General features: G+C 41.1%; 2 protein-coding genes and 1 pseudogene across 2 annotated transcripts in view; all 3 read right to left on the reverse strand.

Annotated features, from left to right (window-relative positions):
* The window catches only part of RNF168 (ring finger protein 168), a 29005-nt gene extending 17139 nt beyond the window's left edge, over positions 1 to 11866 (reverse strand). Inside the window, exons 1-3 of the mRNA XM_029939534.1 lie at positions 11523 to 11866; positions 10816 to 11152; positions 1146 to 1222 (exon numbers count right to left, since the gene is read on the reverse strand). Coding sequence (XP_029795394.1) covers positions 1146 to 1222; positions 10816 to 11116 — 378 coding nt within the window. The 5' untranslated portion in view covers positions 11117 to 11152; positions 11523 to 11866. The remainder of the gene's footprint in view (positions 1 to 1145; positions 1223 to 10815; positions 11153 to 11522) is intronic.
* LOC115292982 lies at positions 9403 to 9553 on the reverse strand (annotated as a pseudogene).
* A 5167-nt stretch (positions 11867 to 17033) lies between the features above and the next one.
* SMCO1 (single-pass membrane protein with coiled-coil domains 1) lies at positions 17034 to 19618 on the reverse strand. Its single transcript, XM_029938727.1, has 4 exons — positions 19558 to 19618; positions 19190 to 19250; positions 17922 to 18071; positions 17034 to 17499 (listed from the first exon to the last, which is right to left on the reverse strand). Exons 1-4 carry the CDS (start codon positions 19616 to 19618, stop codon positions 17055 to 17057), a joined length of 717 nt encoding a protein of 238 aa, XP_029794587.1. The 3' UTR covers positions 17034 to 17054.
* Positions 19619 to 21842: the final 2224 nt, after the last annotated feature.

A 21842-nucleotide genomic window follows, 5' to 3' on the forward strand; every position in this document is an offset into this window, starting at 1 on the left:
TTTTGTTTGACCTGGCAATGTCAGGTAGAAATCTACCTGAAGATATGCTTCTAATAATATTAAAATATACATGCACAGGGACACCTGGGTGGCTCAGTTGGTTAGGTATTCGACTTTCACTCAGGTCATGATCTCACTGTTTGTGAGTTCTAGTCCCATGTCAGGCTCTGGGCTGACAGCTCAGGGCCTGGAGCCTGCTTCGGATACTGTGTCTCCCTGTCTCTGCCCCTCCCTCACTCATGGTCTGTCTCTCTCTAAAAAATAAACAAACATTAAAAAAAAAACCATATATATACATGCACAGTATTACAATATTTATAATTAGAAAATACACAGTATGCAGTATTTAATAAGTAAGAACAGTTATATATCTGTTTATCTTTACAAAAGACACCAAAGGAAGGATAAACTACCCTGCAATGACATTAGTTATCTACAATGTGAGCAGACACAGGGTGGATAAGATACAGGAGGAAGTTATTCTCTCTGAGAGTAACTTTTAATGTCATTTTTATGTTTGGGTACATGTTAATAGTCTACACATTCAGGGGTGCCTGGGTGGCTCAGTTAAGTGTCTGACTTCGGCTTACATCATGATCTCCCAGTTCACGGGTTCGAGCCTGGCATCAGGCCCTCTCTGCTGACAGCTCAGAGCCTAGAGCCTGCTTCGAATACTGTCTCCCTCTTTCTCTGCCCCTCCCCTGCTCATGTGCACACACTCGTGCTCTCTTTCACAAAAATAATAAAATTATATATAAATTAAAACTACTTTCTACCTTATTTTAAACTTGTAAAAAATAAAGCTTTTGTAAAGTACATTAAAATTAATAATATTACAATACATATTATATATACAAGCACATAAAACTGTCTGTAAAATCTAAAATGGAAAACACAGCAGAGAATTTTTCCGAAAAAGAATAAACATTTAGGGTGCCTGGGTGGCTCAGTTGGTTAAATGACCAAATCTTGGTTTCATGACTCAGGCCATGATCTCATAGTTCATAAAATCAAATCCCGTGTTGGGCTCCACGCTGACAGTGCAGAGGCTGCCTGGGATTCTCCCTCTTTCTCTCTGCTCCTCCCCGTCTCTCAAATAAATAAATAAACTTAAAAACAAAAAAGAATGCCTATTTAGTACCTACCTTGCTGATCTCCTCTTCATATTCTCTTCTCAACTCCCCAGGTTTACTTAATAAGCGAACTGGCTGACAGTCATCAACTGTTAGAGATCAAGGAAGAAAATAACGATATAGGCAACACAGAATTTTATGGCTAGCTTTGGTCTTCCGTTAAATCTATATTAACATGAAAATGTAATATTAAAACAAATGTATGATTATTAACAGTTATAGCAGTATCTTCTCTACAGAATTCATTTTTAAAAATAAGTCCAGGGGTGCCTGGGTGGCTCAGTTGGTTAAGGGTCTGACTTCGGCTCAGGTCATGATCTCACAGTTCATGGGTTTACACCCCACATCGGGCTCTGTGCTGACAGCTCGGAGCCTGGAGCCTGCTTCAGATTCTGTGTCTCCCTCTCTCTGCCTCTCTTCTGCTCTCTCTCTCAAAAATAAATAATAAACATTAAAAAAAAAAAAAGTCCAGAGATTTCCTGGTTCAAAATGGCACATGAATACATATACTTAACTCCTGCTCTAGAATCTCTTAAAATAACAGTGAAGGCATTTTTTGAAGTAATCCAACAACAGCAAAGAGGGTCAATCGGTAAACAAAAAACTTTAATAAATGTCTAGAAAATGGGAAGCCAATAAATATAAAAGAGGTGATTTATATAGCAGAATGAAGAAAAATGCAACCCGTGGAAGGGAAGGTGACAAAGGAGACTTGCCCCATATACCTGAAAGGCAGCTCAGGCTCAAAAACATAAGGCACAACAGAGACCTGAGTGAATGAATGGAGGACAGGGAATCTAAAGTTTATAGTCTGTTAAATCAGATTACTTAGCTGGTAGGCAAGTGTATATATCACAATCAAAGTTATTTTTTAAAGAAATGAAATTGGACAGAGCCAGTGCAGCTAATACGAGAGGCAATGACCCAAAGCAAAACCTTCTTAAAATCTGGCACTCAGGGATGGAGAAGCATAAGGGCCAGGTTTAACCTCAATGTCTGCCAGTCACCAATGCCAATATATGTACAAGGAGCTTTATTTTAGGGCCTCATTTTAAAATATGAAAGCAAAACCAAGGATCATCAGACATTTCAAACAAATCTACAGGACTAAAGAAACACTAAGATGCAAAGAAGGAAAAAAATAATCTTGAGTTGAATCCAGAAAAAGAGAACACAACTGCTTGTTTACAGGGCAGCTGTTACTCAACTCCAGCTGACTACTGCCACCAGGACACTTAGGTCTGTCCTTGTTATATTCTCTGATTTTTTCAAGACAACTTAGAAATCTGTATGTTAATGTAACATCTCCAAATTTTAAATGTTGGCACTGCATGGTAACAGAAAATATGCTTGTAGCCTTTACATGGCTTGCAGGCCAGTAGTTTGCAAATTCTGCAACAGATACTAAAAACAAGAATATGACTCCATTACTGGTAGCAAAGAAGTATACTAAATTCTTAATTTAGCTGTTGAGGAGGATTCATCTGAGACAGTACAGTGGGAAATACAGGGGAGAAGTGTAAGGCTCCTGAAAAATTAGTAGGGGTTAGAAACAAAGCCCAAGAAGCTAGGAGGGAAAGCACCTTAATTATAGCATTTCTAATGAAAAAGGACAGGGTCTGTATAGAGAGGCAGTGTAATATCAGATGTGACAGCTTAGGGGGTGGGCAAACTTTTTCTGGAAAGGGTAAGATAATAAATATTTTCTGCTTGGTGGGCAATGCAGCCTTTGTTGCAGTAATTTAGCTCTTGCCACTGTAAGCACAAAAGCAATCACTGACACAGATGAGTACAGCGCCTCTGTCCTAATAACACTTCATTTACAAAAAGAAATGTGGGCCAAATTTGGTCCGTGGAGGACAAAGTTCTCAGAAATTCTGTGTGTGTGAGTGTGTGCACACAAGTGCACGTGGGTGGTGGTATGGTGAACATTAAACAATTACAGGCAACTGGGAAAGGAAAACTGTTTCCATTTATCATTAGAAGAGTTCACTTAATAAAGAATAAAAATAGCTAAATATTATGAAAATTAAAAGACAACCATTGAATGGAGGAAAATATCTGCAAATCACACATCTGATAAAGCATTAATATCAAGAATATATAGAGAACTCCAACAACTGAACAAAAAACAAGCTCAGTTAAAAAAAAAAGGGCAATCCCTGGGGCGCCTGGGTGGCCCAGTGGGTTAAGCCTCCGACTTAAGCTCAGGTCATGATCTCACATTTGTGGGTTTGAGTCCCGTGTCAGGCCTGCTTCGGATTCTGTGTCTCCCTCTCTCTCTTTCCCTCCCCTTTCATGCTCTGTCTCTCCGTCTCAAAAATAAATAAAACATTAAAAAAAATTTTTTTTAATGGGCAAAGGACATATTTTTTCCAAAGAATATGCAAATGGCTAACAAGCACATAAAAAGCTGTTCAATATCATTAGTCATTAGGGAAATGCAAATCAAAACCACAAAGAGATACCACTTCGCACCCCTTAGGGCGGCTATTATAAAACAAAATACTGAGTATTGACAAGGAGATGGGGAAACTGAAATCCTTGTGCTGTGCGGGTGGAAGTGTAAAAAGGTACAGCCACTATGGAAAACAGTAGGGTGGTTGCTCAAAAGAATTAAACAAAATTACCATAGGACCCACGAATTCCTTTCTGGGTACCTACTCAGAAGAGTTGAAAGCAGGAACTCAAACAGATATTGTATACCAATGTTCACAGCAGCATTATACACAACAACCAAAGGTGGAAGTAATCCCAACATTTACCAACAGATAAATGGATAAATAAAATGTGAAACATTATTTTCATAAAATGGAAGAAATTCTGACACATGCTACAACAAAGGTGAACCATGAAGATATTATGCTAAGTGAAATTAGTCAGACACAACAGGACAAATACCTATTATAATGCTACTTATACAATGTGTTGGGTGGCAACACTGAATTTTTACTTAAAGATTTAAAATGGCTTTTCAGGGAGCACCTGGGTGGCTGAGTCAGTGGAATGTCCAACTTTGGCTCAGGTCATGATCCCAGGGTGGTGGGATCTAGCCCCATGTGGGGCTCTGCACTGAATGTGGAACCTGCTTGAGATTATTTCTCTCGCGCCCTCTTGCCATTCTCCTCCATGTGTGCTCTCTCCTCTAAAATAACAAATAAATAAATAAATAGTAATAGTAAAGTGGCTCTGGAATAAACACAAGAAAAAAGAAAAACACAGAGCCATAATAGAGCCACTTAAGGCCCCACATCAGTAAATCAAGATTTAATATCTATCCTAACTTCAGCCTCAACCCCACAGATGTAACCTTTAACCACTGAAAATGTAATTTCCTGTAGGCAATACCCTAAAAGATCTCTTCCCTCTTAGGAAGACAACTTTGCCTGAGTACTATAGTCCTTGCTAATAAATTGTGGGGTTTTTAAAAAAATGTTTATTTTTGAGAGAGACAGAGAGACAGAGTGTGAGCAGGGGTATGGCAGAGAGAGAGGGAGACACAGAATCCGAAGCAGGCTTCAGGCTCTGAGCTGTCAGCACAGAGCCCAACATGATGCTCGAACTCATGAACTGTGAGATGATGACCTGAGTCCAAGTCAGATGCTTAACCAACTGAGCCACCCAGGCACCCAAAGATTCCTTTTTTTTTCAAGTAGGATTCATGCCCAGCACAGAGCCCAATACAGGGCTTTAACTCTTGACCCTGAGATCAAGACCTGAGCTGAGATCAAAAGTCAGACACTTAACTGACAGAGCCATCCAGGTGCTCCCCAGAAGAGAGCATTTTTTAAAAAAGGTCCAGAAAAAGGTAAAAGCAATCTATGGTGTTATACATCAGAACAGTAGTTACAGAAATGGTGAGCAAACAGAGACTGCAATGGGCCACCAGGAGGACCTAGGAGTTCTTATAAAGTTCTAGGTCTTGACCAGAATGCTGGTTAAATAAACATTTTCACTTTGAATATTCACTGAACTGCAGTAAACTTTTGTATGTATAATATATTTCAAAAAATTTTACAGAAAAACTAAGAAGGATCAACTTCCAGAACAGTAAAGTGAGATCTGCAGAACTGTTTTTCTTTCTCTCTTTTTTAAAAAAATTTTTAATGTTCATTTTTAAGAAAAAGCGAGCAAGAGTTGGGGAGGGGCAGAGAGAGAGAGAGAGAGAGAGAGAGGGAGAGAGGGAGGGAGGGAGGGAGGGAGAGGGAGGCAGAATTTGAAGCAGGCTCCAGGCTCTGAGCTATGAGCATGGAGCCTGACATGGAGCGTGAACCCATGAACCTCGAGATCATGACCTGAGCCTAAATCAGAGGCTTAATCCACTGAGCCACCCAGGTGCCCATGCAGACCTGTTTTTCAACAAAACAACCAGAACTGGAGAAAGGTATAAATAACTGATCATATAAAGTCCCTTGAAATTGCCCTATGAGCATACAGCAAACAAAATAAAAATTCCAAAAAATGTTTACTAAATCTCAGTAAGAAAAGTGAGAAGCTGTGGCACTTGAGCCACATAAGGAGGAGGCTCTACTCCAAGTGGGTGTGGCCAAGGCAGGGCTCCCAGCCTCCTGAGGTCCTGGAGAAGAGCTGCAGCATCCCTCCGGGAGGCAGGAACTGCCAGAATTTATCCCTCCTAGCTCACTGCTGCAGAGGCTGAACTCCAGGTGAGTGGACCTGAGAGACTCGTCTCCCTTCCTCCATCCGCTTCCCACTCGCAGAAGAGAAACGTTACCCCAACAGACAGCAGGCAGAGAATACTGGGGTCCCATCGCCCTCATCACAGCTCACTCAGAGGGCAAAGGTTCTAGGGCAGGTAAGCCGAAAATACTGGAGGCTACTAAGTCTGCCTACTAGCCTGTTCACAGAGAGAAGGCAGCCATCATCTCGGCCTCCAGCTCTAGAGCACTGACTCAGATTTTATCCAGGGAAACAGGCCAGAAGCACTGAGAGCTCCAAATATCTCCCTCAAAGAAAATAACTTTATTCAGAACAGAATGTGCAGAATTTCAAGCACAAGGGCATTCTTGAAAATAACAATTTTAGTGGTAAAGCACTCAAGGCTGATGGAGTGCTGTGAGCAAACGGCAGAGCAGGCAGTTCCAAGCTCTCATCCTGCCACGGGATTAAAAAACAAGCAGAAACTATCAGAGCCAATATTGTCAAGTTCTGGAAAAGAATCAAAGGTTAACAGCAACCAAGAAAATGATAAACCAAGAAAAAGGAAACTTCAAAATAGTAGGAAAGTTTCATCCCATTTTTACGCTCTCCCTACTTCCTCCTCAGTACAGCCGCAATCTTGAAGCTGGAAACCCACATTCCCAGAATGGGCCACTGGTCCCTAGTTCTGGAGGGCGTGCAGGATACCCAGGGCAAGACACATGTTGGAAGACACGTGAGAAGACTCCAAACTTTCACCTTGGGCTGATCCCCAGGCTCAGTGCAAGCCTGGCTAAGTGTTGAAGGACCATCTCGGCACTGAGCCCATGTTCCAAGACAAAAAGGTACTTTTTGTTTCATTTCTTTTTGTTGTTTTTTAGCTCCTGACATTCAAGGAACTCTGTCAAAACACTAACTGAACACAAGTTAAGGCACAGAGACTTAGGTGACCACACAGAAGGAGGTATATAGTCTTTGCAAAAATAGTTTGGGAAAGTTAGCAAACAAACTGAAGGACTTCAACAATCAAAAAAAAAAGGTAAACTCTGGGGAAAGGGAAGAATCTGGCTTTCAGCATCATCATACTGTAACATTCAAATGTCCAATTCTCTAAAACAAACAAACAAACAAACACAAGGCATACAAAGAAATAAGAAAATATGGATGATTCATAGGAACAAAATTAACAGAAACCGTTGTTGGGGAAGTCCAGACATCAGACTTAATACCTAAAAACTTTACAACAGCCATCTTATCAACAAACAGCAGTAGACCGGACATCCACATGAAAAAAAAAACAAAAAAAAAACTGAACCCTTATTTGGTTAAGCATCCAGCTTCAGCTCAGGTCATGATCTCACAGTTCGTGGGTTCGAGACCTGTGTCGGGCTCTGTGCTGACCTCTAGCTCAGAGCCTGGAGCCTATTTCGTATTCTGTGTCTCCCTCCTCACTGACCCTCCCCTGATCATGCTGTCTCTCTATCAAAAATTTAAAAAAATTTTTAATTAAATTAAATGTTATTAAAAAAACAGTTAACATCCAGAAAATATACAAATATACCAATTAAAAATAAGCAACAACAAAACACAAATATACCAATATACCAATTAAAAATAAGCAAATGACCTGAATAAAGATTTCTCCAAAGAAGATATACAAATGGCCAATAAACACATGGATTTCTCCAAAGAAGATATACAAATGGTCAATAAACACATGAAAAGATGTTCAACATCATTAGTCAATAGGGAAATGTAAATCAAAACCACAATGAAACAGCATCTCATACTCATTAGGATGGCTCTATTAAAAAAAAAAATACCAGAGAGTAAGAAAGTAACAAAGTGCTGACAAAAATGCGGAAAAATACAAGTCCTTGCATATTGCTGGTGGGAATGTAAACAGTGCAGCATATGGAAACAAGTATGGCAGTTCCTAAAAAAACAAAAACAAAAGCAACAAACCCATAGAATTAGCATATAACCCAGTAATTCTTTTCTAGGTACATACTCAAAGGAGTTGAAAGCAGGATTAAAAAAAAAATTTTGTATATCAATGTATCCAACAGCATTATTCACAACGGCCAAAGGTGAAAGTAACCCAAGTGTCTACCGATGAATAAACAAAATGTGGTAAATACATTCAATGGACTATTACTTAGTCATATAAAGGAATGAAATTCTAATACATGCCACAACATGGATGAACTTTGAAGACATCTAAGTGAAATAAACCAGATACAAAAGGACAAGTACTGGGGCGCCTGGGTGGCTCAGTCGGTTAAGCCTCCGACTTCGGCTCAGGTCAGATCTCACGTTCGTGGGTTCGAGCCCCGCGTCAGGCTCTGTGCTGACAGCTAGCTCAGAGCCTGGAGCCTGCTTCCTGTTCTGTGTCTCCTTCTCTCTCTGCCCCTCCCCCTCTCATGCTCTGTCTCTCTCTGTATCAAAAAATAAAACATTAAAAAAAATTAAAAAAAAAAAGACAAGTACTTACGATGATGAGATACCTAATGTCAAATTCATAGAGACAGTATAATTATAGTTAAAAGGTCTGGAAGGAGAAGGAACTGGGTAATTATTGTTTAATGTGTATGGAGTTTCAGTTTAGGAAGATGAAACGTTCTGAAGATGGACGGTGGTGATGGTTGTACGCCAGTGTGACTGTACTTCACACCACTTTAGTGTACACTTAAAAACAATGGGAATCGAGGGCACTTGGGTGGCTCAGCTGAGCATCTGACTTCAGCTCAGGTCATGATCTCGCAGTTGGTGAGATGGAGCCCCATGTCGGGCTCACTGCTGTCAGCCTGTAAGCGCAGAGCCTGCTTCAGGTCCTTTGTCCCTCTCTCTCTGCCCTTCCCTTGCTTGTGCTCTCTCAAAAATAAATACTAATAAAAAGGTAGGAACTGTAAATTTTGTTATGCATATTTTACCACAATTTAAAAAACACAGATACTAAGATACCATGTCAAACCTACTAGGATGGCTATTTATTTTATTTATTTATTTTTTAAATAGTTTATTGTCAAATTGGTTTCCATACAACACCTAGTGCTCTTCCCCACAAGTGCCCTCCTCCATCACCACCACCTCTTTTCCCCCCTCCCCCCTCAACCCTCAGTTTTCAGCATTCAACAGTCTCTCAGGTTTTGCGTCCCTCTCTCTCCCCAACTCTCTTTCCCTCTTCCCCTCCCCCTGGTCCTCCATTAGGTTTCTCCTGTTCTCCTGTTAGACCTATGAGTGCAAACATATGGTTTCTGTCCTTCTCTGCCTGACTTGTTTTGCCTGACCCTCGAGGTCCATCCACTTTCCTACAAATGGCCAGATTTCATTCTTTCTCATTGTAGGATGGCTATTAAAAAAAAAAAAAAAAAAAACAGAAAATAACGAGTGTTAGTGAGGATTGGAGGAACTGGAACCATTATACATTGTAAGTAGAATGCAGAATAGCACAGCACCAGGGAAAAGTTTAGCAGTTCCTCAAAAAGCTAAACCTAGAATTACTGTATGATCTAACACTTCCACTTCTAGGTGCATACACAAAAGAACCGGGAAGATGTTCAAATACAACACATGATATTCTTACCAGCACTACTTGAAATAGACAAAAGGTGGAAACAACTCAATTGTCCATCAATGCAAGAAGGTTAAACAAAATATAATCCATAAAATGAAAAGTTATTCAGCTCTAAAAAGGAATGAAATACTGATGTATGCTACAACTGTTACTACATTTGATCTTAGCCAAAAGGCCGAGAAGCGATGCTACAACAGTTAATAACCTCAGAAACATTTAACTGAAAGAAGTCAGACACAACAGATCATATATTGTATGAATGCATTTATATGAAATCTAGAACAAGCAAAGTCATGGAGACAAAGTACATAGAAACTTGGGGCAGAAATCTGGAGGAGACGAATGGAGGATCATTGCTTAATGGTTAAAGAATCTGGGGGATGAAAAAGTGGAAACACAGTGGTGATAGTTATACACTGTGAAGATAATTTATGCCGCTGAACTGTACACTTAAAATGGTTACACTGGCAAATCTTATGCTATATATATTTTACCACAATTTTGAAAAAACTGATATAAAAAACAAACCCACTGAATTGTACACCTAAGTGTCTATTTATTTTTTTTAGTAATCTCTACACCCAACAAGGGGCTTGAACTCATCACCTCAAGAGTCACACCCTCTTCCCACTGGGCCAGCCCGATGCCCCAGAATTGGACAACGTAAATATATCAGTTCTGTGTGTGAATATTGCAATAAAGCTGTTTTAATCAAGTATAACTACTGTTGAAAATATCATTAAAATGGCAAATGAGTTATACATATTTACCACAATAAAGGTAATTCCCCCCCAAAAAGGCAAGTACACCAGAGCGCAGGCACCGTATTCAAAGCCTAGACAAGACACTGCATGGCTTGTGGATCACCTAAGCGTGCCAGAGTCAAATGTTCAGTTTGGGGTACCCAGCTGCCCAGTCTAGGGGTGGAGGGCTTTAAATAAAAGTGACTGAACTAGATGGAACTGGTCACTGAAAGCTCTTTTGGTCTGCATGCTTAAGAGAAGAGTTAAATAAATGGAGATGTACAGTTAAGTAGGCTAAAGAAAATACATGAAAATCAAACAGTACCACAGCAATCCTGTACTTTCTATGTCTCATTTTGCTGTTCTGATTGATTACCGCGGATCTGTGACTATTTCGGTAACTTTCATATCACTGAAGGTTCTATGTGGGCCTCTCTTGCGGGTTTGTTTGTTTTCATTTTTAACCCAACAAACACCAACTGAACGCAGCCGGGCATTATTACAATGAACACAATCTTGCTATCGACTTCAATCAACATTTTGGGGCCCATGATACCCAAAGAGAAAAAAAACTTTTCCACCCAAGGAAAAAAAATTAAACAAATATGAGTTGGTTTCTTTTTAATCCTTTTCGAAAATGGATTAGTGGTAATTCACTTTTTAAAGAATTTTGATTTTTCCCACACTCACGCCCGGTTTTACTCACCGATCTCCTCTGATTCCTGCCCGGAGATTCTAAGCTTGCATTCCTTTGGATAGTGTTTTTGGATTGTCTCCCACAGTTCCATGTTGACAAGAGAATTTCTTCGTGTGTGATACCGGGCCCAGGAAGAAACCCGGCGGCGACAGAAAGGACAGCATAAACTTGCCTTCTCGACAGTCGATTGGAAGCAGGGATTACAGAGCGTGTGGTTACAAGGCAGTGTTATGGGCTCGATTAGGATTTCCACACAGATGCGGCACTGGCATTCCGACAAGGAAGGGATGCCGTTTTGGGGCACAGCCATTTTAATATGCTAAAAAGGCATATTCAGCATCAATACCTGAAAGAGAAAGAATCTCACTTCCGTCCCGACGACGAAGAAGGGAAATCCACAGCTGTGTTTAAATATTATGCCCAGCTGCGTATCAGAATTCGGAGACTGGGAACACCACACAGCGTCCTCAAGTAAAAGGACACTCTGTGATCCAAGTAAACAGTACTACCCAGGAAGGCTGCGTATTTGCCCACGTTTCAGACAAACGTCGGGTAAGGAAACGAACGTTAGCGTCAGGAGACCTAGCCAGCACCGAGGCTAGGTCACACAGCCTTTGGAAGGCGGACTGCGGACTCCAATCCTCCCGCACGGCGGCAGGTACGCGCCAAATTCCCCTCCCCCCGCCCCCCCTTACCAGCTGAGGGTGCTCCCTTACCTAAGCGCAGCCAACCCCGAGGCCGCCCTGGCGCGAAGCTTCCGGGCCTCAACTCCGGAAAAAACGCTGTTTCCGCCCAGACGCTGGGCTGCGCGGGAGCAGGACTTCCGTTTTACTGTAGCTGTGGCGGCAGCACTCGAGGCCCCGCGTCTTATTTTTCGTGAACCTGCAGCGGGTTCCCGGCGCCCTCAAACCACACTCCTCTTTCCTCGGCCAGCCAAAAAGCCTGATGTTTGCAGCAGTGCCGTCGCAACCCGACAAGGGCTAATAACATTACAACCGTTCACCCAAACGAGCCCTCCTAGCCAGAGAACATCTGACGTTCGGCTGGGTGGGACTTCCGGGTCCTGTGCGCCCCGCTCGCCCCCGCCCGCCCCGCCACGCCCAGCATAGGGCCCGCCCCTTGCGCTGCAGTCTCTTTTACTCCGGCTGGAGGGATATCCGACCATCCATCCCTAGAGCTTTCTGCGCCCGGAGGCTGCGGAAACCCGGGAGGTAGCGAGATTGGTCTCTGGCAGAAAAAGGGAAACCTCAATAGGAATTAAAGAACCAACAGTCATTAAAAAAATTTTCCCTCTGCGTTTTAAAATTCTACTCCTCAGACTACTTTTCTGTTTCTGCTATCTTGTACCAAGGCTTTTTGGTCTCTTTCTAGAGTTCTGAGGAAGGCATCTCCGAGGTTGATCTAGAAACGTTGTGGTCAGAGAATCCGCAAACTTGCTACAATTGAACGCGCCCTGACACTTTCTTCTATAACCCACCCCTTCTTCAGTCTGAGGTTCAGAGATAGGTTGTTTTAGGATTGCCTTCCTTTCTAAGTGTTGTCCAAAACCGACCTCTGTGCCCGAAGGCGAAGACTGAGTTTGTGTATGATTACTTTGCCTGGGAAAGGAGGCTGCAGCAGGCTAATGCCTCCAAGACTGCAAGCCTGCCCAGGGCAAAAGGGTGAAAGGGTTTCACAAGACAACACAGGATCTAGGCAGTTCCTACAGGAAGCTGATACATGCTGCCCGCCACGTTCCTTGTCTTCAAAGTCGTCTCCTCACTAGTGCGGCCAGACCATCGGCCATCCAAGACTCATTACTAAGTATCAACATCGATATCCATTTCTTGGAACAAAAGATTCTACAGAAAAACAAGTGAAAGGGACGGGGGCGGGGGCTTCAAGAATGAGGGGGAAAAAATATGTACCATTTAAAGTCAAGTTTTGCATTAGTGTGTCCATATTCATTTCCATCCATGTTTACATTTCTATAGTGGTTTCATAAGAGCTTGGAAAACAAACTGCAAGGCGGCCTGGGATCCTGGGGCTTAGCTGTCACGTGCATCATTTATGGTGTATTCTTGTCTTATTAAATAAATTACAATCTAGAACAATCAATCACAAAGAAGGCAAAAAAGTGTTTAACATCTTATGCATTTTAAAATAAGTTTTTCCACTTTGGTTATTTGTTCTTGTGCTTATTGTATTGAATCCTACTGTATTGGATTCTATGCAAAAAGTAGATTTTGACTAGGAAAACGGAGAGGATTAAGTAGACTAATACCTAGTACCTAAGAACCAAGCCAAGAGACAGAAAATATGATGGTTGCCAGGGCCTGGAAGAGTTATTGATTAATGGGTACAGAGTTTGTTTTCAGATGGATGGTGGTGATGGTTGCACAAAATTATGAATGTATATAATACACTGAACTATATACTTTTTTTTTAGAGAGAGAGACAGCGAGAGCAGGGGAGGGTCAGAGATAGAGGGAGATACGGAATCTGAAGCAGGCTCCAGGCTCTGAGCTAGCTGTCAGTCCAGAGTCCAACGCAGGGCTAGTACCCACTGTTGCCGGGTAGTTACGAAAAGACCACCAACACAGAATAGAAGCAAGGCATGATTTTATTTATTTACAGCCGCATGCTTTTATTACAGCCGGGCCAAACCTGATCTCCCTGGTGTTAAGGAGCAGAAAATGGCCTCAAAGGCAGCAGTGAGATTATATGGACAGAACACATCATTTAGTGAACCAATTACAATCCGTGGTAGCCAATTACCTTGTAGTACACAAACGCCATCTTTGGTGGGAACCCACCACTCCAAGTCTCTCCCTCCCTTTAAAATAACCAATCATTGGAAAACAATTTGACAATAAAATATTATGGAAAAAAATAAATAAAATAACCAATCATAGTTAGACATCTAAGATATCGCGAGATGGGGACAATTTCTCATCAGTTAACTCTGTCTTTGCCAGGTCTTAGTAAAAGGGGTTGGGTTGCGCTTAGCAAGGAGGCAGAAATTATACCTTCTGATAACTAACAGGGAGCTACATAGGCTTTTATCTCAATGTTTTAGCAGTTACCATGCAGTTAAGTCAGAACAGTGAACGGGGAGATGCATTCACAAAGCAATTTACAGAAGCCAAAACAGCTAGTTAATGATTTTCCATTTCACTCAGGTTGTTTTTTTGTTTTATTTATTTATTTATTTTTTTAATTTTTGAGAGACAGACAGTGCCAGCAGGGGAGGGTCAGAGAAAGAGGGAGACACAGCATCTGAAGCAAGCTCCAGGCTCTGAGCAAGCTCTCAGTACAGAGCCCAATGAGGGGTCTGAACCCAGGAACCATGAGATCCTGACCTGAGCTGAGGCTGGATGCTTAACTGACTGAGCCATCCAGGCGCCCCTGAACTATACACTTAAAAATGGTTCAGATGGCAAACTTTATGTGTATTTTACCACAATAAGAAATTTTTTTGAGGAACAACAAAATCAAGGCCTGAGTTTTTTGAGGAATGTTACATACATTCCTCAAAATCACTGTGTATGAATATAGTCTTTAAGGTCTTTTGGTTTGCTGAGGTCATTCAGGTGGGACATGGTTTCCAGATAGAGCCAAAGCAAGGAGGTTGTAGGTCTTTGGTTAGAGAGCTTTGAGAGCTTTTGTTTTGTTTAATGAGAATTCAGAAACTTTTGTCATCCAGTTGTCTGTGATATCAACACCTTAGCCTCGAATTCCAGGCTAATAGGTCCTGTGGAATCTCCCATTATTAAACATTAAACCAGGATCTATTCCCTGTCATCGAAATCTTGTGCTTTCAGGCCATTGTTTGAAATCTTAATTCATTCTAATGCGTTTCTTTGTTGCTTTGCCTACTTGAAGGATCAATTCAATGTACTTCTTCCAGGAAATATTTCTCAATCACATAGTGATAACCCTCCTGAACTCAACCAATCATACATTGCCTAGTGATACTGGTTTTTATGCTTACTATTTAACTCTTGCCTTTTGATTTTTTGTGTTATTTTTAGAGAGCGAGCGAGCAGGGGAGGGGGCAGAGGGAGAGAGACAGAAAATCTCAAGCATGCTCTCTGCTAGGTGAGGAGCCCCGCATGGGGCTGGATCCCATGACTCCAGGATCATGACCTGAGCCAAAATTCAAAGTCAGATGCCCAGGGGCACCTGGGTGGCTCAGTCAGTTAAGTGTCCAACTTTGGCTCAGGTTATGATCTCACAGTTTGTGGGTTTGAGCCCCGTGTCAGGCTCTGTGCTGACAGCCTGGAGCCTGCTTCTAATTCTGTGTGTCCCTCTCCTCTGCCCCTCCCCTGCTCATGATCTGTCTCTCAAAAATAAATAAATGTTAAAAAAAAAAAAGTCGGATGCCCGACCAACTGAGCCATTTAGGCACCCCTGCATTTTGATTTCTATGTTTAGGTACTTATGTCAGGTATAATGGGTACATTTTATGTACTTCTTCAGATTTCCTTGGCCTTGTTTACTTTCTGGATCCACAGTCACAGTCCCTAGCTCTGTCTAGAGCTGACCAGTTTCATTTCTAGAATCTCTGGCTCATCCTATCACTTCTGGATTCCAGTAAAACACTGCTCTAAACAGTGCAGGCACTGGCCTCCATCTGACTGCTGGGAGGGCTTAGAAGGTGCATCCTGGAAATATGGGGGGGTGGGTCACTCCCCACAGAACAAACTTTGACCAACTGAAAATAGTAGACTAAATGAGCCTGACAGAGAAATTCCCTTTTCATCTTCCTTACAAGGCATGGTTTTTAAGATTTTATTTTTAAGTAATCTCCACAGGCAATGTTGGGCTCAAACTTACAACCTTGAGATCAGGAGTCACATGTTCTACCAACTGAGCCAACCAGGTACCTCAACATTGAGTGCATTTATCTACCCAGTAAGCTGCTGTGTCTCATGGCTTATTTTCAAGAGGGAGACAGCAAGGTAATATCATTTTGTATTACTTCGAATCCTCTGCCTAACATCTTTCCAGAGTGGTACCTCATTCTGGTTGATCTGAATTTGTATCTCCCAGGGTGCCTGGGTGGCTCAGTCAGTTACATGTCCAACTTTTGTTCAGGTCATGATCTTGCAGATGAGGGGTCCAAGCCCCATGTCAGGTTCTGTGCTGACAGCTCAAAGCTTGGAGCCTGCTTCATATTCTGTGTCTCCTTCTCTCTTTGCCCCTCTCCTGCTTGCACTGTTGTCTCTCTCTCTCTCTCTCTCTCTCTCTCTCTCTCAAAAATAAAATAAACATTAGGAAAAAAAAGTTTGAATTTGTACCTCTCAAAGCATAAGCACTTGACATTTACCTGAACAACAGGCTTCACATTTTAATTTTTTTATTTTTTTTTCTGGTTTTTATTATTTTTGAGAGATAGAGACAGCACGGGCAGGGGAGGGTCAGAGAGAGAGGGAGATGCAGAATCTGAATACAGGCTCCAGGCCCTGAGCTAGCTGTCAGCACAGAGCCTGACGCAGGGCTCAAACCCACTAACTGTGAGATCATGACCTGAGCTGATGTCGGCCGCTTAACCGACTGAGCCACCCAGGTGCCCCAGGCTTCACATTTTTAAATGTTGTTAATTCACAGCACCTACCACATGGCATTTGATGTTCAATAAATATTTTAATATATAATCAATGTATTAGAGTTCCCTTTCCAGCATAAAATCACCATAGTACTGTACCAAAGAAAATGTACAACATACAATATATATTAGGTGTTTGTATTTTTTTTATCTTTTAATATACAGTGCATTCACATGGCTCAAAATTCAAAATGTGCAAAACAGTACGTTCTTTAACAGTGAAAAGAATTCCTCCTACCTTTGACCCCTAGCCTCATTTCTTTCCCCCTGAGACAGCCAAAGTTACCATTTTCTAATGTATTTCACCAGAAGAAGCTTATGAAGTGTATGGGTATATTAGCTTGTGTGTGCATGTGTGCGTGTAAATATTCATTTTTGCCCTTGTCTCCCCCACTTAACAATATATAGGAAATATTTTAAAACAACACATCTTGGTGATAGCTCTATATCTTTGTGCAGTTACACAAAGAGCTTCTTTATTCTCTTATATTGCTGCATGGAAAGTATTCATTGTATCAATTCATGATATTTTGTTTAAGTCTCCACTCACTCTTGCTATAAAACTAGGTGTATAGTAAATTGTACTTACATTTCCCTCCCTACCCCCCATTTGCAAGATAAACTACTAGAAGTAGAATCCCTTGGTCATGGAGTAAAGTTAGTTTTTGACTATTGGGATTAGCTCTTTTAAGGGGGACGTTTGCTTCTCAGGGGCCCTCACTGCTTTCCCCCTCTCAATGACCTGCACAGCCCTGAGCAAACCGTCCTGCAAAGCCTCGTTCTTCACCATGTTAGTGATCAGGAAAGTGACGTCTCTGATATACATCTGCCTCACCTTAGCAACATAGTATTCTGCCTTGTTACCATATGCAATAAAGAAGGTACAGAGTGCTGTGACATCTCCTTCTTCCAGCCCACATTCCTCCAGGACAGACTCCCACACTCCTCTAATGCGCTGGTTCTTGACTTTGCGTCTTAGGACAGAGGCTAAGGTGGGAAGACCTCTCACCAGGTCTGGCAGCTTCTCAAGCACACGAGTGTGCAAGCAGATGAGTACATCCATGACGTAACTGTATAAAATATTCAGTTCCATTGAAGTGAATCTACAAAACATGTGGAGAGCTTCCTGAGCAGTGGAACTCCATGTACAAACATCTAATGAATTCTTTTAGGATACAAACCACTAAAAGCTGTTGTATTTTTGGAAAATACTACACTGAACTACATTGGATAGCTTAGTTCTCAGGCCACTCATACTACATATTTCTCAATGGCAGGGAATTATGCCATCCATCTCTGTATTAGTAAGACATTGGCAAGCAAGAGAGTCTGTGATGGGATGTGTACAGCAGTGCTGGTGTATCAACAGGTGCTCAAATTAATCTTTTTTGAATGAATTAACCTAAGAAAATATGATTTTTCACAATCCATTGTTAGAATCATATTAAGAAGTTCAAGTTTAAGAAGTCCACTGCAAGCTCTCACAAAGCCACGAGATTCCACTGATTTCTCATTGGATACTCACTTGAGTGCCAGAACTGCTGTCCACAGCTCATCGTGGGCTGCCTGGCTTGCCAAAGCCTTGCTATGATGTTCAAATTTCTGTGTCAGGCTATCCTTGGTGAAGTCCAGTTCTTTAAACTGTGCTTCTAAAGCTTGGAGTTTGTGGTCTACTCTATAGGATAGAAGAATCAAGGGGTACTTTAGGTGGAGGGACAGTACTAAGGTTTTGCCTTAAGAAAAGCCTCTACTACATTGTTTATAACCACTATTAATTTGGGTAGCTATCTGTATTTAAGATTATGAACAGACGTTTCCATTTGCTGTTCTCTCTAGCCATCATCCCAGTTCTTATATTGTCAACCTTCTGAATTATCTAATTACTCGAATTATCTAACATATCTTGTTTTTGTATTGAACTTTATACTTTAAAAAGTTTTTCAGGAGTGCCTGGCTGCATGTCCGTGCAGCATGCAACTCGCAGTCTCAGGGTTGTGAGTTCAAGCTGCACATTGGGTATGGAGCCTACTTTAAAAAAAAAAAAGAATATTTTATTTTTAATTTTTTAAAAATGTCTTAAGTTTCTTTATTTTGAGAGAGTACGTGCTTGCGAGAGAGGAGGTGGGGCAGAGAGAGAGGGGCGGGAGAGAATCCCACGCAGGCTCCACGTTGCCAGTGCAGAGCCTGACACAGGGCTTGAACTCCAAACCAGGAGATCATGGCCTGAGCCAAAATCAAGAGTCAGACGTAACCAACTGAGCCACTAGGTGCCCCACCCCCAAAAGTATTTTAAATACAAGCATTACTTTGATCCTCACAACAACCATAAGAAGTGAAGCAGTTATTTTTATTATTTTACACATAAATCGAGTCTCAAGAAGATTGAGACCTAATGTCATAGCTAGTTAGTGCTGGAACCACTATTTAAAAAGATGCCTTTCTCTATTCTGACTACCCAAATTGTATCCTACCTTCAAGGATAAGCTAGGGGTGTCTGAGTGGCTCAGTCGGTTAAGCGGCCGACATCAGCTCAGGTCATGATCTCACAGTTCGTGGATTTGAGCCCTGTGTCAGGCTCTGTGCTGACAGCTCGGAGTCTGTAGCCTGCTTCGGATTCTGTGTCTCCCTCTCTCTCTGCCCCTCCACTACTCATGATCTGTGTGTCTCTCTCTCTCAAAAATAAATAAACAAATAAAAAGGATAAGCTCACTCTCCATACTGCTTGAATTCCCTGGCCTTTCTGCCCTGAGATCACTCTGCCTACTTCATTTTCACAGAGACTGCCTCTATTACCTGTCACTGCTCACTTCTTGCTTTATTTTTAGAGTTAGGATTTCATGAACCACATTGTAAACTGTTGGAGAGAGGGGATCAGAGACAATTTCTTGGACATCTTTATGCCTGTCCCCCAATACCTAGAAAAGGCCTTACACAGAAGTAAGAAAATATGTCTCATATGATCAACATCCATAAGGTGAATGAACTGCTGAACTGTGTAATCCAACAAGGGTATTTGGGTAGCTCTGAACAGCCTTAATCAATGAGAGCACTGTGGCACCAGAATTAGGTCAAACTGAATCACAAAGCACTGGAACAACACAACTCACTCGTCTGAAGGCGCCCACATTTTCATGACAGAAGTGATACACAAATACAGGTACCACATCGCTGAGCTTCTATGTCCTCAGTGACCTGAATACTTTGCAGCTGCCCAAGCTCCATCCTTGACCATCTTCTCTTCTAGGTCCTCAGTTTATCTCGAGGCTAATTCACCTTTAGGTACCACTCCTAAACTCTAGAACTGTATCTTTATGTTTCATGAATCTCCAAACCCAACCGTCCTAGATTGAACCTACTCATTATTCCTCTCCCATGTCTTCAGAAATTATTATGGTTGGATTTTTCTTGCTGCTTTGGGTATTTTACTTACATATAGATCAGGCCCACTATGAAATGTATTTCATTGGAATGTAAGCCTGCGTGACCTAATATGCCAGCAATTTCTGTCTACATATGAAAACAATGTCAACTGGCATATTGTCTGTATTAACCTAGGCACATTTAAAACCATATTGCATACAGGTCCTCTTTAGCTTGAACTCTAAAGAGGAACGCTAGCTTGTCAGTAGGTGTAAAGGTTCACAGTTAATAGTTTTTCGGAAGCCTCTCCCAAAAAGGCATTCCCATACCATTCCAAATAAATCCTGAATGACATGCCTACAAATCCAGGTCTCTGTTCTACTATAATTCCCCGGCTCAGTTAGTGACATCACCATCTATTCAAGTGCTTGAACTGAAAATTTCTTACCTTTTAACTGAATAATTCTTACCTTTTTTTCCTTCCTCTCTGCTAAGCCTCTAAACTAACCCCTCCTCTACGTCACTACTAAGCCAGTTAATAACTGTCTTTCACTTTCACTTTGATTTAGGATTACAGTAGCCTAACTGGATCCCTCCTTTTGATTTCTGCCACCTCCAATCCAGCCTTCCAGAAATGTGTTCTAAAACACAATTCTGATCATGTGACTCAACTGATTATGTATGCTCTATGATGCCCTGATGTGCCCAAAGATACAGTTAGAGCTAAACTGGCTGTCTTCAGAAGGAAACATAAAGCCCTTAACCCTTCACTCCCATCTCCTGCCAGTCCTCTCACTGTGGTCACTAATCACGTGAGACATCCAGATGCTGACGGAACACAGTAGATGATTCCAGGCTTCTGTAGCCTCTGTGTTCCATGTACGTGTACCGTGTACTATCTCCTCAGCCTACACCTCCTTCCCTTATTTTTCTTTCTCATAGCCTTTTACTCACACTTTAAGATCCAGTTTAAATGTCCCTTTATGAAGGGTTCCTTTTCCTGCTGTGCAAGGCAAAACTAATTGATCCTTTTTGTGTCATCCTAGCCCTTTATGAACAACACTGTTACAAGGTAAATCACATTACATTCTAAGTAGTTTTGAATGATTCTCTTCTCCCTATGGGCTTTGAGCTCCTTGAGGACAGAAATCACATTTTACTTATTTTGTATACCTAGAATATTGTATATACATTAATTGAATGGAATATACCTGTGAGTAGATTTTTATTTAATATTTATTTATACATATATATGGAAGTTAAATATATAAATATATGTTTAAATACATATGTAATTAAATATGTGTTTTATATATATAGTTAAATATGTATGTTAAATATATATTTTTTATTTATATATATTTTAACCTGGAAGACTTAAACCACTTTAAGCAGAGTCAGAATTCTAATTTGCCTATTTTTAGTCTTTATTCTTCTCTTACCCATCTTCCCAGAAAAGCAGACCTACGCTTGTTCCCGCCCTGTAGCCCTTAGCAACCTTTTCATTGCCTCCTTCAAGGATATCAGGGTTGTAGTTTCATTGTTCATCTTCTTAAGGCAAAATGAAAGGAATCAAAACAAAGAAAATAAAAACCTAACAAAGGTTTGAATCCAGGGTTTTCTGCTGTCTTCCACTCAGCAACGGGCAGTGGCTTGTATATTTGATCTGAATTCTGCCTCAAAGGTCACTCAGTACAAGAAGCTTTTAATAGCTTGCACATCCAAATATAGTTTCAGAGAACTGATCTTCTGAACACAGGTGTCCCAGAATCCACTATAATGTTTGCGTTTGTAAAGTGAGCTGTAGTACAGCAACATAGCACAACCACCAGATACTTTCTGGCTGTATGTATATTCTGATAAGTGTATATATGGGTATACAAATACATAATATTCTAGGATTAAATTTGATGGAAGTATTACTCTCAAATTTTAACAGCTTATTCAGTTATAATCTAAATGAGGTTTAAAGAGAGCCCCAGACCTTTTATAATATATCAATGCTAAAAATCTAATCATCCTTAGAAACTATTTATTGAGAGCTTCTAGTATTAGATTAAGTAATGAAAATGGAAACAGACATTAA

The sequence above is a fragment of the Suricata suricatta genome, chromosome 5, assembly GCF_006229205.1.
Source record: "Suricata suricatta isolate VVHF042 chromosome 5, meerkat_22Aug2017_6uvM2_HiC, whole genome shotgun sequence".
Taxonomy (NCBI): domain Eukaryota; kingdom Metazoa; phylum Chordata; class Mammalia; order Carnivora; family Herpestidae; genus Suricata; species Suricata suricatta.

Bases quoted from the DNA above. Each gene is read 5' to 3' on its own strand.
- SMCO1 (XM_029938727.1), bottom strand. From the start codon at position 19,618: ATGGAGCTTGGGCAGCTGCAAAGTATTCAGGTCACTGAGGACATAGAA. The intron at 19,251-19,557 runs GTACCTGTATTT...TCTCTCCAACAG, and splicing joins CATAGAAGCTCAGCGATGTG to TTTACAATGTGGTTCATGAA. The intron at 18,072-19,189 runs GTAATAGAGGCA...TCTATCCTATAG, and splicing joins CAAGAAGTGAGCAGTGACAG to AGTAGACCACAAACTCCAAG.